The 13863-nt window shown below is 46.1% G+C and overlaps 1 protein-coding gene across 3 annotated transcripts in view; it reads left to right on the top strand.

The window, feature by feature from the left end:
* Positions 1-13863, top strand: part of PTGR1 (prostaglandin reductase 1) — a 46663-nt gene that overhangs the window by 28221 nt on the left and 4579 nt on the right. For all 3 annotated transcript variants that reach the window (XM_015409586.1, XM_015409587.1, XM_015409585.1), the window contains exons 6-8: positions 1017-1134; positions 4520-4675; positions 7783-7888. In XM_015409586.1, the coding sequence (XP_015265072.1) occupies positions 1017-1134; positions 4520-4675; positions 7783-7888 (380 nt within the window). The remainder of the gene's footprint in view (positions 1-1016; positions 1135-4519; positions 4676-7782; positions 7889-13863) is intronic.

Raw genomic sequence — 13863 nt, 5'->3', positions numbered from 1 at the left:
CCTTTTACCCGGTTCCTGCGGGAGTTTCGAGTCGTGATGTTGTCAGAGTTCATAATCACTTACATTATGATCATGAGTATTTTGTAATGCTGGCCTTCCATCTGAGGGGGCATTGTGGGAAACTTCTTGTCTGGTTTGGATTGTGTTCCAAGCCTGAAAATGACTCTACCCAACCTCTTACCTGGCTGCTACTGCGGCAGAAGTGAGGATAGCCTCTTCCCCTCGTCCCTCCACCACTTTCAGCACTGCTCGGACAGCACCCCTGGCACCGAGGATTGTGAGAAATGTCATTTTCCTTTGGTGTACCTGAGAACCTTATAGTGAACACCAGGCCTCCTGGGAACAACTTTCCCCAGATTTCCTTGTGGCTGGTACACTGCTGGAGCAGCTGTCTAAGACGCCTGGGGGGTGGGAGGAGGAATCTCTCATCCTGTAGCCACAGACGCATCAGCTGGGGGTGGGGTGGGGCAGAGCTTACAGAGGGTTTCTGGAACTCAGAATTAGTCTGAAACATTTTCTAATTGAGGGGGGTAACTTCCCAAATTTGCTGGAGAAGATCCGTCCATCACTGGCAGTAAGGCCAAAGAGAGATTTAAGGAAGAACACTGTTGTCCTGAGGTCCTTGGAAGAAGGGGGAGATAAAAAATGGACAGACAGGTAATCTTTCTGACTCAGAAACTGTTGTTTCAGTCCTGGATCATTCCTACTGTTTTGTAGCATGATTTACTCTGGAGCAGTCAGAGCCTGAGGAACAGGCACTTTTCAAGTGCCGGACAGAAGAGGGGCTTTCAGCAGCTTGTAAAGCAAAAGGAAGTAAAGCTGCACCAACTCAAAGTCCCTCTTCTGTGCAGTCCTTGAAAGGTACCAATACCCTGTCCTTCTGTGCCACCATGGCTGATCTCTCATTCCTTCCTTCCCTGGGCCATTTTGATTCCATCATTTGGGCATCGACGCCAAGCACCACTTTGTGTCAGGATTTCTTTGAACGTGCCTTTTTTTGTTCCCCTTTTCTACAGGCTTACTGCATATTTTGGCCTTTTTGAGGTTTGCAAGATTAAAGCGGGAGACACCGTACTGATCAACTCTGCAGCTGGCGCAGTGGGCAGCGTGGCTGGTCAGATTGCTAAACTGGCTGTAAGTGATTATGGCAGCACATCTCAGTATAACATAGAGACCTGTAAGGAAGAACAGGGTTGCAATAATAATTAATTATCTTATGGCTGCACTGTGTGTACAATTCATTCATAAACTTTATTGCGTTGGCTCAAAGCTTTAGCAAATAACACTGAAATGCCAAAAACAACATCAAAACCCTAATACAGCAATCATGGTAACAATCAAACTCTAATATCCATTACAGATCTATAAACGGTTTTAAAATCATGACGACAATGACAATTTAAGTTAAAAACATCAAGAATGCAAGAATTCGATCAGTCAGACAACACAATACAAGGATTTATTCATTGGCCACATTAACAGTAGTTGTTTTTGACAAGGTCTTTATCACCTGTGCAACAAACTTTGCCATTTGCGTTACCCATTTACTTTTGTTGGCAAGCGATATAATTAGTCTGTCATTGTCTGCTCTCCCTGGATATTGTAATAAAATATTCCTCAGATATCTTTTGTGTTCTAGTGCAAATTATGGATAATAGAGGGCCATGTGGCCTAGATCCTCAATAGATTTCTGGTCGCAAGTGCAGATACGTTCTGGGTATAGAATAGCTAGGAGATCATAAGACTGACTGGCTGGCAGAAGTTCCAGCTCTTTTAGCATTATGCACCACTAGGTGGTGAGCTAGACTTGTTTTTAAGGCAAGAGATGTTTCAGAGGTGGTTTGCCATTGCCTGCCTCTGCATCACGATGACCCTGGTATTCCTTGGAGTTCGCCCTTCCAAATACTAGCCAAGGCTGACCCTGCTTAGCTTCTGAGATTTAACAAAACTGAGGGTTACAGCTAGTGCAGAGAACCAAAGATATAGAAGCTGTAATGATGTACAAAACGCTTATGATCTCACAATAATGATACAAAAATAAACAGTCAAATTGAAAAATATTAATTCCCAACAGGTATCAAAAAGATGGATGAACTTCTCCGGAGCTTTGGCATTCGTTCCGTGAAGAACTTCTTCCAAACATCAAGATATGCTAGTGTTGCATCTTATTCCATAATGTGTAAATCTAATACAAAGGTACTAATAGCCTATATGTTGCTAGTACACTTCATGTGCCCGTTGTAAGAACATGTTCAACATATAGGCTATTAGTACCTTTGTATTGGATTTACACATTATGGAATAAGAAGCAACACTAGCACATCTTGATATTTGGAAGAAGTTCTTCACGAAACGAATGCCAAAGCTCCGGAGAAGTTCGCCTATCTTTTTGATACCTGTTGGGAATTAATATTTTTCAATTTGACTGTTTATTTTTGTATCATTATTGTGAGATTATAAGCGTTTTGTACATCATTACAGCTTCTATATTTTTAGCTTCTGAGATTTGACAGGATCGGGCTAGCCTGGGCTATCCAGGTCAGGTTGCATACATAACACCTTGAACACATGAAGCTGCCACATACTGAATCAGACCTTTGGGTTATCGGAGTCAGTACTACATGCTCAGCTTGGCAGTAGCTTTCCAAGGACTCAGGTCAAGGTGTTTCACATCACCTCCTACCTGGAGGTTGGAGATGCTGTGGATTGAACCTGGGGCTTCTACATGCCAAGCAAATGCACTACCACTGAGCCATGGCCCCTCCCTTCATCAGAGGATGTCCTGAATAGTGGTGTGTGTGGCTGCACCCTCTGGCCATTGACTGCTCATGGGACTGCCATTATAGCTTGTGCTTTATAAGGAGTCTCCTGCTGCAGAAGACAGGTGCTGTGGAATGACAGGGGACTCCACACTGGTTTCATCTAATGAGGATCTATTCTTGACAGGTTTGCAATTCCCCCCCCCAGCTCAATGCACACTTTCAGTTGAAGATGCAAGGGATGTGAATTTTCTTGTAGCAAAGGGAGTTGTGGTTCAGTGGTAGAGCATCTGCTTTGTATGCAGATCCCATGTCAAATCCCCAGCATCTCCAGTTAAAAAATTCAGGTAGTGGGTGATGTAAAAGATCTCCACTTGAGCCCCTGGAGAGCCGCTGCCAGTTAAAGTAGCTAATACTACTTTGATAGGCCAATGGTCTGTCTCCTGTTTTAGTTGGGGGGATTAGCAAAGGAGACAAAGGCTTGGGAGAGGGGAGTAAACTAGCAAGATGGACTACAAGTGTTTACGGGAATCTTTCCCTTTAGAGAACTCTCAGAATAACCAGTCCAAGGTAAAATAGAGATGGATTTTATTTGATAGAAAATAAGGAGGCTAAAATACAAAACGCATGCGAGAAGCAACACACATACAAGACAAATTAAGAAATAAAGGGATTAGTGGGAAATATAGGGGGGGCATTGGGGTGATAGCTACCTGTTCAGAAGGGGCAAGGTGCAGGAGAAGAGCAAGATGTCCAGCATCTTGAGTGTGCAGTTTAGATCCAGGAAAACACACGCACAGCATTGGTGCCGAGGCTGTGGGACCTGAGGGCATGCTAAAGTGTCTGCCCCTTGGAACAAAGCATTTTACAAAGAGTTTAACTACAAGTACAACTGTGTGTTGAGGAAATTATGAATGGGCGTCCCAGGATTTGACAAAGGGAACAGGAGATGTCCTGTTTAAGTGGAAACTCTAATCACTTTCTCCAGTGATTTGGAGTGTTAATGGCAACCTAATTAAACTAATCAAAAAGCAAAAATACTGCTTGACGACCCTCCTCCTGTGTTAGGTGGGAAAGCGGTAGGTGTTAGGAGTAGCTTTTGTGAAGTAAATGTGGGAATGGGGAACGGTGAGGCAGGGTTGATAGAACGAATGATCCAGGTGGATAGTGTTAGCTCTGGGGCGAGGCAGGTCTGTTGCTCCAGCTGATGCATACGTTAGAGTGAAGGGAGGAGTGGCAACGTGGTTAGACAAGGAAGGATCTTACGCCTTCCCAGGGTCTTTGCCTAGACATGTATGTGAGGCTTGCCATCCTGCCATCCATCTCGTGTACATTCAATGTAAGCTGCCTGGCATTTGTACTCCTGAGGTGCTACAACTGAAGGGTCCCTCGTTTCCAAACAACCCCACAGCAACAAAGTACGGTCTGCCCGCTTACAGATCCATTGCTGGCTCTGCCATCGGCCTTGCCGCTTTCCCATGCTTCACTTAGGCTGCCTCCAGTTCTTCCAGTCACAGTTTCTGCATTTCAGTTAACAATTTTTAAAATAGTAAAACCGCTTTAAGGAGGAAGGAGGCAGTTAGTGATATCCCCAGTAACGAGGTATGGCCTGTCTGCTTACAGAACAAGCACAAGCTATGGCAAAGCTACGCTGGCAGTCCTGTCTTGTTAGGAACATTACGCTTGTAATTTGTAAAAAAAACCTTTTCTGCTGCAGCTGCTAGATGCAGATTTAATCTTTTTCTGTTTTAATCTTTCAGGGTTGCGAAGTGGTGGGCTGTGCAGGTTCGGATGCAAAAGTGGCCTTTCTCAAAAATCTTGGCTTTGATGCTGCCTTTAATTACAAGACAGTCGGATCTCTGGCGGAGGCTCTGAAGAAAGCATCTCCCAATGGTTACGACTGCTTCTTTGATAACGTAGGTTGCAGCCAAGCGCAGCTCTGTATAGGCCTTGGGATACAGGATATTTGGCCAGCTTTGTAAACTTTTTTCAGGACAGCAGCCTGTCGGGGGGCCAGATTGGACAAACATAATTGATCCGTCCTGATCTGGAAATGGTGAACTGTGTGCAGGTGTAGCCCTGATTCGGACTGGAGCAGGGATGAGAGGATGGATTTAACCCGTCAGCCCCTGCTCGGTTTCACTAATTGAAAAGGAGCTGCCCAAGGCAATGTTGAAAATAAAACAAGACATGTCCATTAAAAGCCTGCCTTTTTATTCCTAGTAAAAGTGCAGGGATCCCAGTTTTAAACAGCGAAACCAAGCTGAGGTTGAAGAGTTAAATACCTTCCCGCACAGAATGAATAGCTGTTTCCAAACAGTCACTGCTGGCCCAGTTTGCCTTTTATAGGTAGACAGAAATCTGTGGTCTTTCTCATGTGTGTTTGTGCCTTTTCTTGTTTAGTCATCCTTGCCATGCTTGAGCAAATACTTTGCTGTGGAGAAGAGAATGTCTGCTTGTCTATCTGTTTCTCTATTTATCTATAACATCTTTCCTCCGAGGAGTTCAGGGGAGCAAACACAATTCTCCCCCATTTCTTCCTCACAACAGCCCTGTGAGGTGTTTTCAGTTGAGAGAGGCTGACTGGCCCAAGGTCACTCAGCAAGCTTTCAATGCACAGTAAAGATTTGGACCAGGTCTCCCATATCCTAGGCCAACACTCTAGCCTTTACCGCCCCCCCCCTCTGTCTATCTGTCTCTTATGTCTTTGGGAAAGCAGTACAGTTGCCAGAGTGGTAGTGATGGGGACATGGGGGGTGGGATGTCACCTCTCTAGAAATTGCCAGAAACTCTATGGTTTTACCAGAGCGTTTCCAGCTATTCTAAGAGACGTGTGATGTCACTTCCAGGAAAACCTGGAAGTGAAATCACACGTCTCTTAGAATAGCTGGAAACGCTCTGGTAAAACCATAGAGTTTCTGGCAATTTCTAGAGAGGTGTGATCCCACCCCCCATGTCCCCATCACCAGCACATCATGATCCTGACAGACATTTGTAAAAGTTTTTCTTCTGCCGTAACTCAGGGTGGCAGCAGGAAACAGAGACTGGGGAATGGGGATCCCCTGTGTCCATCAGGGGGCTGGTGACCCTGGAAAGCAGCAGTGTGAAGTTGTCTCAGTGTGCCACATTGAAAGCTAAGCAAGTATATCCATTTCCATGCCTATAGATGTACCAAAGGTTGAATGCTAGGAATCATTTCTCTGGGCCTAGTGCAGACTTGAAATAAGAGTCTCATCCCATACAGGCAATCGCATGAGTTGTGAAAGAAAAATAAAATTTTTTGAAATGAAATAAATAGGCCCTATAGTGGTAATGGGCTTGCAGCCCAATTGGAGTGTGTCCATGCACCAGTTTCTTTCTAATTCTGGTTTGTTTGTTTGATTTTCTGTTAAGGTGGCCCTTTGACCTCAGAAGTGTTGTGAAAGTGTGTATCATCGATCTTCTTTGTGTATTTTTTTTAAGCCACTTGGCAGATAAAGAGGCTTGGGATCCAATCTACACTTTTTCCCGCTCAGAGAGGACATTCCCACTGCAGACTCCCACTTTGCCCTCCTTCTTCTGCATAGCCGGATCATAGTTCTCTTGTGAAAGAAGTGGCAAAGCATTGCCCACTGAAAGCTGATGCAAAGTTATGTTCTGGTTCCTCTGCCAAAACACTTGAACCTCTTTCCAAAGAGGTTGGCTACGGAGAAATGCTTTAAAGGGCTTTCCCAGAAGTGGACAGATGTTAGCACAGCTGGAGCAAGTAAAAATGAAGCAAAACATTTCTGTTTTGTTTTCAGTATAAGGGTTATAAAACCATAAAAGTTGGCCCGTGGTAGTTCAAGGCCTCGAGGTCACCCTGATAGCTTTCTAGATTACTGTAAACCAACGACTATAGCTGTTTGAAAGCATGATTTAAGGAAGAACAAGTGGGGACCCAAAGACTGGTATGGAAGGGAAATCCCTGGCTTCCAGGTCCTCCCCCTCGCCGCTGCCACTTTCTCTCCCTTCTTGCTCCTCCTGCACGGCCATTTTCTCACTCTTCTCAACCTCCATTGTTGCTTTCTCCCCTTTTTCCTGACCCTTCTCTATCGCTGCTTCCTCTGCACTACAGTTTGGTCTACTGGTTAGGAGTGGGGACTCTAATCTGGGAGGACCAGGTTTGATTCCCCACTCCTCCACATGCAGCTGCTGGATGACTGTGGGCAAGGCATAGTTCTCTCGGAGCTGTTCTCGCAAGGGCAGTCCTCTCAGAGCTCTCTCGGCCCCACCTACCTCACAGGGTGTCTGTTGTGGGGAGGGGAAGGGAAAGGAGATTGTAAGCCACTCTGAGACTCCTTCGGGTAGTGAAGGGTGGGGTATAAATCCAATCTCTTCTTCTTTCTTCAAGCCATAGTGCCAGGTTTGCAAACATCATGAGGTTTTCCAATAGTTCAATTGCCATTTTCTGTTTGGGGTGTGTGTGTGTCTTAACCCTTTCCTCTTAACCCTCCATTTTTAAAATGTTTTGGACTAAACCACAAGTATCTCTCCTGTGTGTATCTGGCACCACTGTGTGGGTTTTGAGATCCACAATCTGGGGCCCAGGTTCAGAATTCAGCAGAAGATGTTCTGTCTAGGCCAGCAAATGTGGGGTGGTGGAAGAAGCCAGTCTGGTTGGAAGTAGGACGAAGGAACAAGGTGCAAGGTTGAGTTTTATTAGATCTTCTAGATCTCTACGCGTTTTGCTAATTGCTGCACCAGGGGTTCTTGTATAAAAACGTCTCAGCTCCCGTCTTGAACAGTTGGGAGTAGAAAAGCCAGGTTCCAATAATAGTTCTTTCTCTTTCGGTGTTCTCGCATAACATAAGGACATAAGAGACGCCAATGTTGGATCAGGCCAAAGGCCCATCCAGTCCAACACTCTGTCACACAGTGGCCAAAAATACCAGGTGCCATCAGGAGGTCCACCAGTGGGGCCAGGACATTAGAAGCCCTCCCACTGTTGGCCCCTGGTGTTCGGCTCTCTGTTTATTTTTTCTCCTTAATCGCTGTGTCATAGGTGGGAGGCGAGTTTAGCAGCGTTGTCCTGGAGCAAATGAAGAAATACGGGAGGATTGCAGTATGTGGTGCTATCTCGTTGTACAATGACCAAGAGATCCAAAAAGGTAGAAACCTTTTTTCCTTTTGGAGGGAGGGGTCTGTTGGAGGTGGGGGGAAGTGCCGTCCAGTCACAGCTGTCTTATGGTGACCCTGCAGGGTTTTCAAGGCAAAAGATGAACACAGGTGGTTTGCCATCACCTGCCTCCACAACACAACACTGGTATCCCTTGGCGCTCTCCCACCCAAATACTGGCCAGGTCCAACCCTGCTTAGTTTTTGAGATCCGATGAGATCAGGCTAACCTGGGCTATCCAGGGCAGGGGTCTGTTAATTAACTGCATTTTAAAAGGGTGATAAGGTAACAGCGTTCCATGCCCCTTGGCGGCTAGTCATGCCGGCCACATGACCATGGAAACGTCTTCGGACAGTGTTGGCTCTTCGGCTTTGAAACGGAGATGAGCACCGCAACCCTAGAGTCGGATTCGACTAGCTTTCGAGCAAGGGAACCTTTACCTTTAATACTGAACAGAAAATGAATCACAACACTGCTTAAACATATCTCACATTCAGCTGAAATAAATCCCAGGCCTTTGAAAATTAAATAAATAAATATATATATATATGTAAGTCATAGGATTTGAAACTGGGCGGTTTAAATCTCCGGCACAAATGCAATAATATCAAATGTAAGGTATTTTAAATTGTTCAGAATGCTTAAAAACTTGGGAATTAGATTCTGCTGGAATGGAAATTAAAGTTATGGCATTGGATCCATTAGCCAGAGTATCTGTTCTGCATCGTCTCAGAGGATGGAAGTTGCACATTTCAAAGCATACAGACTTTGGGGGGCAGCAGTTCCCTGTTCTATTAAACATGTAGTTCTGCCCTCGTTGGGTTGGATCCAGTGACTCCCTTCTGTTAAAAGGGACTTAGCAGAGGGGGATCAGTGAAACCAACCTACAGAGTTCTTGAAGTGACAGGAACTTGCATCACTCTAGTCATGGTTGTGAGAAACAATTTCCTTTCTCATCCAAATTAAAGATGTGTCTCTCAAGTCTCATGCAGTGGCTGATGAGCATCCACATCAGCTGTATGCACGGAGGTTTGCTTCCTTTTATGGATCTCTCTTGCTGGGTCGGGGTAGGCACCACTGGGTGAGCATCTGGACACACTTTCTTTGCAAGTGCACATAAGATAGCACAATCCTTGGCTGCATCCACACTGATGGGGTTTTTTTTCAGTTCCTTCCATTGCCTCAAGTGAATGCAGAGGCATTTGCAGGGGTAACAGGGCAGTCACACAGCAGTTTTTCTCTGCGTTTTCTTACCTCATCCCAAAGGATTATACCAAATCTGGTTTAGGAAAGACCACAGCAAAGTGGGAGGTGGGGGACATGGAAAGTGGTTAATTAGGGGACAGTGTTGTGTGGATGCTTGTTCTGTCCGCTGACCGCTACCAGGGGCCAGCGAATACCCCAGAGCTTGACTCTGAAAGAACAATGGGGACTAGGCTCCTAGTCCCTCCACTGGGGGAACCAATGGGACCGTGGCGGGAAATTTAAACCCACCAACGGGACCTAGGGGGGCGTCCTCGGGTGTGTATATAGTTGGCCAGCCGGCCGTTAGTTTTTGTCTTTGTTGTGTACCAGTAAACCATGCTGATCACTACATTGGTCTCAGTGGTTTCTTCATGCATTTAACCCACTACACTTCAATGCTAAAAAAAACCACACCACCCCCAGCACGTGCGTGCACACACGCACACACCCACACCCACAGCCTGCTCCAGTTTAGGGACACAACCAAAGCAAAACCTCATTGTGGAAGCATGCTTTTCTGTCCTTCAGAAAGATTCCTAGAACAAGTTTCTTGGTCTGGATAGAAAGATCTGGCTTACACATCCATTTCTGCAGTAGGTACTCCATCATGATAGTTTGTGGGTTTTGTATAGTTAAGGCACAAGGTAGACTGAGATCGTCATACTCTTTGGGTGTTGTTTTTTCCTAAGTTGACAAAGAAACTTCCTCTTTGACTGACTGGAGGAAAACACTTTTATAATCTTGTTGCACTTCATCCTTAGATGGCACATCTACTTGGACATGGTGACGGTTTTAAGCTTTTTAGTACCACGACATTCTGGAGAAATCCCTGCAGAACATAGAGAAGATGTGCTTGTGAGTGCTGAGAAAACAGCCATCCTTGGATCTTATGGGCCGGGTGGCCTCCATTATGGCTCCTTTGTGCCATATACACAGACGGGAAACCTGGTCTGGTTTAGACAGTGCTGCAAATCAGGGCCAGACTAGGGCCCATTCTGCATCTAGCATTCGCTCCGCTGTTCTACCAAACCCACGCTGGAACAGAAATTCCCCTCTACACTGCATGCCACTTTCACTTTGATTGTTGGATTTTGTGGCAGTGTCCAGACTGCATGCCGGCTTTCACTTCCTTTGCTCTCTCGGTTTTATGGTATTATCTGCATAGATTTATGGCTGTTTTATGGCCATTCAGTGGTAACTTTGCAGTCAGTACGGGGCGTTAGTTGGGGGTATTTGAATGTGGGTTTTGAGCCGCATCTTTTCCTGTTCCAGTGCGGATTTGGTAAAACAACGGAGCGAATGCTAGATGCAAAATGGGCCTAGGCATTATGTGTTTTTTTAACGTTGGGTCAGGATTTCCCCAACCCAACTCCCATTCCTCATGATTAGACAGCAGCTGCTGAAAACTAATTTCCCAAACACCACAGTGGCCCAATTCAGATCAGGGCCACAGCGCAGAGGGAGAATGGGCTTCGGCCTCCTCTCTGTACTGTTTTCCCAACCCCAAGTGGTCCGTGTGTTTGTGTGTGTGTGTGTGTTATTTGCCCTGATTTGCACACACCCTTCCCAGCAGCTGCTGTCAGACCGAGGAGAATGAGCGCCAGATCAGGAAAACCCTGACCCCAACTTGTTAAAAAAAAAAAATGGTGACATCTAGTTTGACCCTCACATGCCCACCTATCAGGCTAGCTAAAAAAAAAAAACTGAAGCAAATCAGGTCTCTGGATGTGTTTCAAGTGTGGGTGATGGATTTATCTGTCCCGCCCTTCCTCCAAAGAGCTTCAAGGTGAATTAGCAGGCTTGTCTCCCCCAGTGCTGCTATCACAACAGCCCATGTGGTAGACGGGGCTGAATGAGAATGACAGGCCCAAGGTTATCTACAACAGTGGTCCAGCATATGGGTTGGGACCCTCAAGCAGGTCATGGAGACCTGTGTGTAGGATCACAAGCCCCTGAAGAGCTACTGCATATTTGCTGCTTTATGACAGGATCTGCTGCTAGCATACATACACAGAGAACACAGGTAAGACGGAGCTCTTCCGCCAGGCTTTTGAATAGGAGCCACCACCACCACGGTCCCTCAGAAATGGAGACGCTTCCCCTTGAGCTCAAGTAGGTTCTTCAGAATATGGGTATTCTTCCTGTCACGTGACTGTGATACCATATGACTTCCGACCACATCATTATGGCTGAAGGGTCCTACGCTGATAACCGTAGTTAAAGTTGGGTCTTGGGTCGGGAAAGGTTGAAAACCCCTGGTCTAGTACCTTCATGGCTCAACAGGGATTTGAACCCAGGTTTTTCCAGCCTGTAGCCATTATATCCACTCCCGGCAGAAATCACTGACACGAAAGTGAGCGGAGGCATCACCTCTTAGCAATATACAGGAATACTGAGAGAAACAAGGAGCATTTGCAGGGTTGCAAAATCCGCTATCATGTATTTATTTTTTTCCTTCAATTTATATCCCCCCCACCCACAATGCAGGCTCAGGGCAAGTTCCACCCTATAATAATCTGCTGAGTGTAGATCTACATCATAAAAACAGAAAAACAAACATACAATACATACAATAAAAGAAGTAAAACACTAAATACTTTAAACCTGATGGGAGCAATTTGGTAGTATGTAGCAATCCCACCTCCTCTTTTCTCTCCCCCCCCCCAAATTTTGCTTCTGCCCTCTCCTCACCTGCCTGCGAGACAGCGATGCAGTCCAGAGTAGGGTAAGAAAGGAATGTTTGACACTACCTGAGATACTGTAGCCGATTTTTGGTTTTTGCTTTTAATTTTGTTTGTAAGGCCTAGAGCCTTACATTGTAGGGAAGGGGCGATTCAGATATTGACTATATACATAAATGAACTTGATGCAATTCATTTAACAAATGGAGCAGAGCAGTTGCATACCACCAGAGGGCAGTAGAGAATTAGCAGACACTTGTTTTCCTTCCTTGCTAACCAACAGTTTGAATAGTTTTCAGTGTTGCGTAACCCTGAACCAAAGAAGTTTCTCTATCTGGTGACCTTCGTTCTGTTAAACTGCAGCCATCTCAGAGCTGCCACTCCCAAATTCTCCAGAGTCATGGAGCTGTTGGAAAAAACTGGCTCGTTACCTTTCTCTACTGTGTCTAATAGGTACAATCAGACGACTTTGAGAAGGTGAAGTGAAACTGTAAGCATTTGTATTAGTTTTACTTTAACCTCTCCTTTTGAGGCAGTGTGACCGTAATAGGCTAGTTCAGGGGTGGCCAAACGGCAGCTCGGGAGCCACTTGCAGCCCTTTGACACAGTCCAATTTAATGTTAATAAAAAGCAAATTTGCATATTTTTCAATAAAAATGTGCATGTGATATTTGTTCATGTCTCGCAGCTCCGTTTTCCATTTTCTCCAGATCTCTGTAGTCTGAAGATGAGCTGTAATTCTGGGGGATCCCCAGGTCCCGGCCTCAAAGCTGGCATCCCTCATCCCCAGTCGCTAGGGTTGCCAAGTGGGGGGCTCCCGGCTGGCGTCTTGTGCGTGCATGCACGTCAACCGGAAGTGACGGGAGGACGCCAGGCAGGCTGGGGGCGGGGCCACGGCCATACAAGGGAAAACCATAGAGTTTTCCCTTGTATAGCCGTGGCTTTTATGCTCGGACATGCGCAGTTCGGCCGGCTAGGCGTCGTAACTGGGTTTTCTCCCCGGCCTTTGATCGCGCCGGGGAGAAAAGGCGGCGCGGCCGGGGGATCCCGCCGCGCCGTGTCAACGTTGGTGCGGCTTTTAAAAGCCGCGCCTTAAAGAGGCTTTTCCCCTGCCATGTGGCAGGGGCCATAAGGTCTCAATGGGGAGGCTCACAATAACTCTTGTATTCAGTTGGCATCACATAGAATACATTACAACATGGGTTGAGTCAGTCCTACCCGTTGCATGTTCCACAACGTTTTTAATGAGGCCCTTGAATCCCATCCTGGGATAGTATGAGGAAGCAATCTGAATGAAGACAGGGAGATTGGGGAGTATACTACAGCACTATAGTCCCCATCAAACAGCTGCTGTTTATTCATGGACAGGAAGATCTAGGAAAACGGTTGCCAGGCCTTTACTCAAAGATGGTACTTGTTCCCTTAAAGATGACAGGGCCTGAGGCCTGGTTGATGCATACCAGAGGGTGAAGTGGAAATGAGGCAGTAGCTATTATCTTGGACTACGGGCAGATCACATTTTGGGATACTCCTTTTAAGAAAAGTTTTTTTTAAGGCTTACAGGTTTACCCTTTAAAAATGGGTAAAAAGAGTAGATCTTTTCTCAGATCTTTTCTCCCTGAGGTGATAATCTGCTACTTGGAGGTTTTTAGGCAACGGAATGTTCAAATCTGGATTTTCCGCTTGCCAGTCTGAAGTGCTAGTTAGGAAAATGGTGTGGGCAGGAAGGCTGAAGATCCTTCTTCCCACAAGCCATAGTCCAGGGCAAATTGGATATCAGGCATGTAGGAGTTGAGGGGAACCTGCAACTCACATCTGACCAAAACAGTGCAGAATCCAGATACAGCCTGTTCAGACTATAACATGAATGGGCTTCAGTGTTGTGCCACCTCATTTCTACCTTCCAGAGGTCATTTGGGGGGGGAACGCTGTTCCCCCGGGTGAGGTGCAGGGGGCGAGGCACATGACGAAGCCCCGCCCCCTGCTTCCGGCCGCCCCGCTTCCAGCCCTCATTCAGCCAGGAGGAGGCAGGAGAAGAGGG

This window comes from Gekko japonicus, unplaced genomic scaffold (genome assembly GCF_001447785.1).
Source record: "Gekko japonicus isolate JY-2015 unplaced genomic scaffold, Gekko_japonicus_V1.1 scaffold1981, whole genome shotgun sequence".
Classification (NCBI taxonomy): domain Eukaryota; kingdom Metazoa; phylum Chordata; class Lepidosauria; order Squamata; family Gekkonidae; genus Gekko; species Gekko japonicus.
This window is presented reverse-complemented; position numbering and strand designations above follow the sequence as displayed.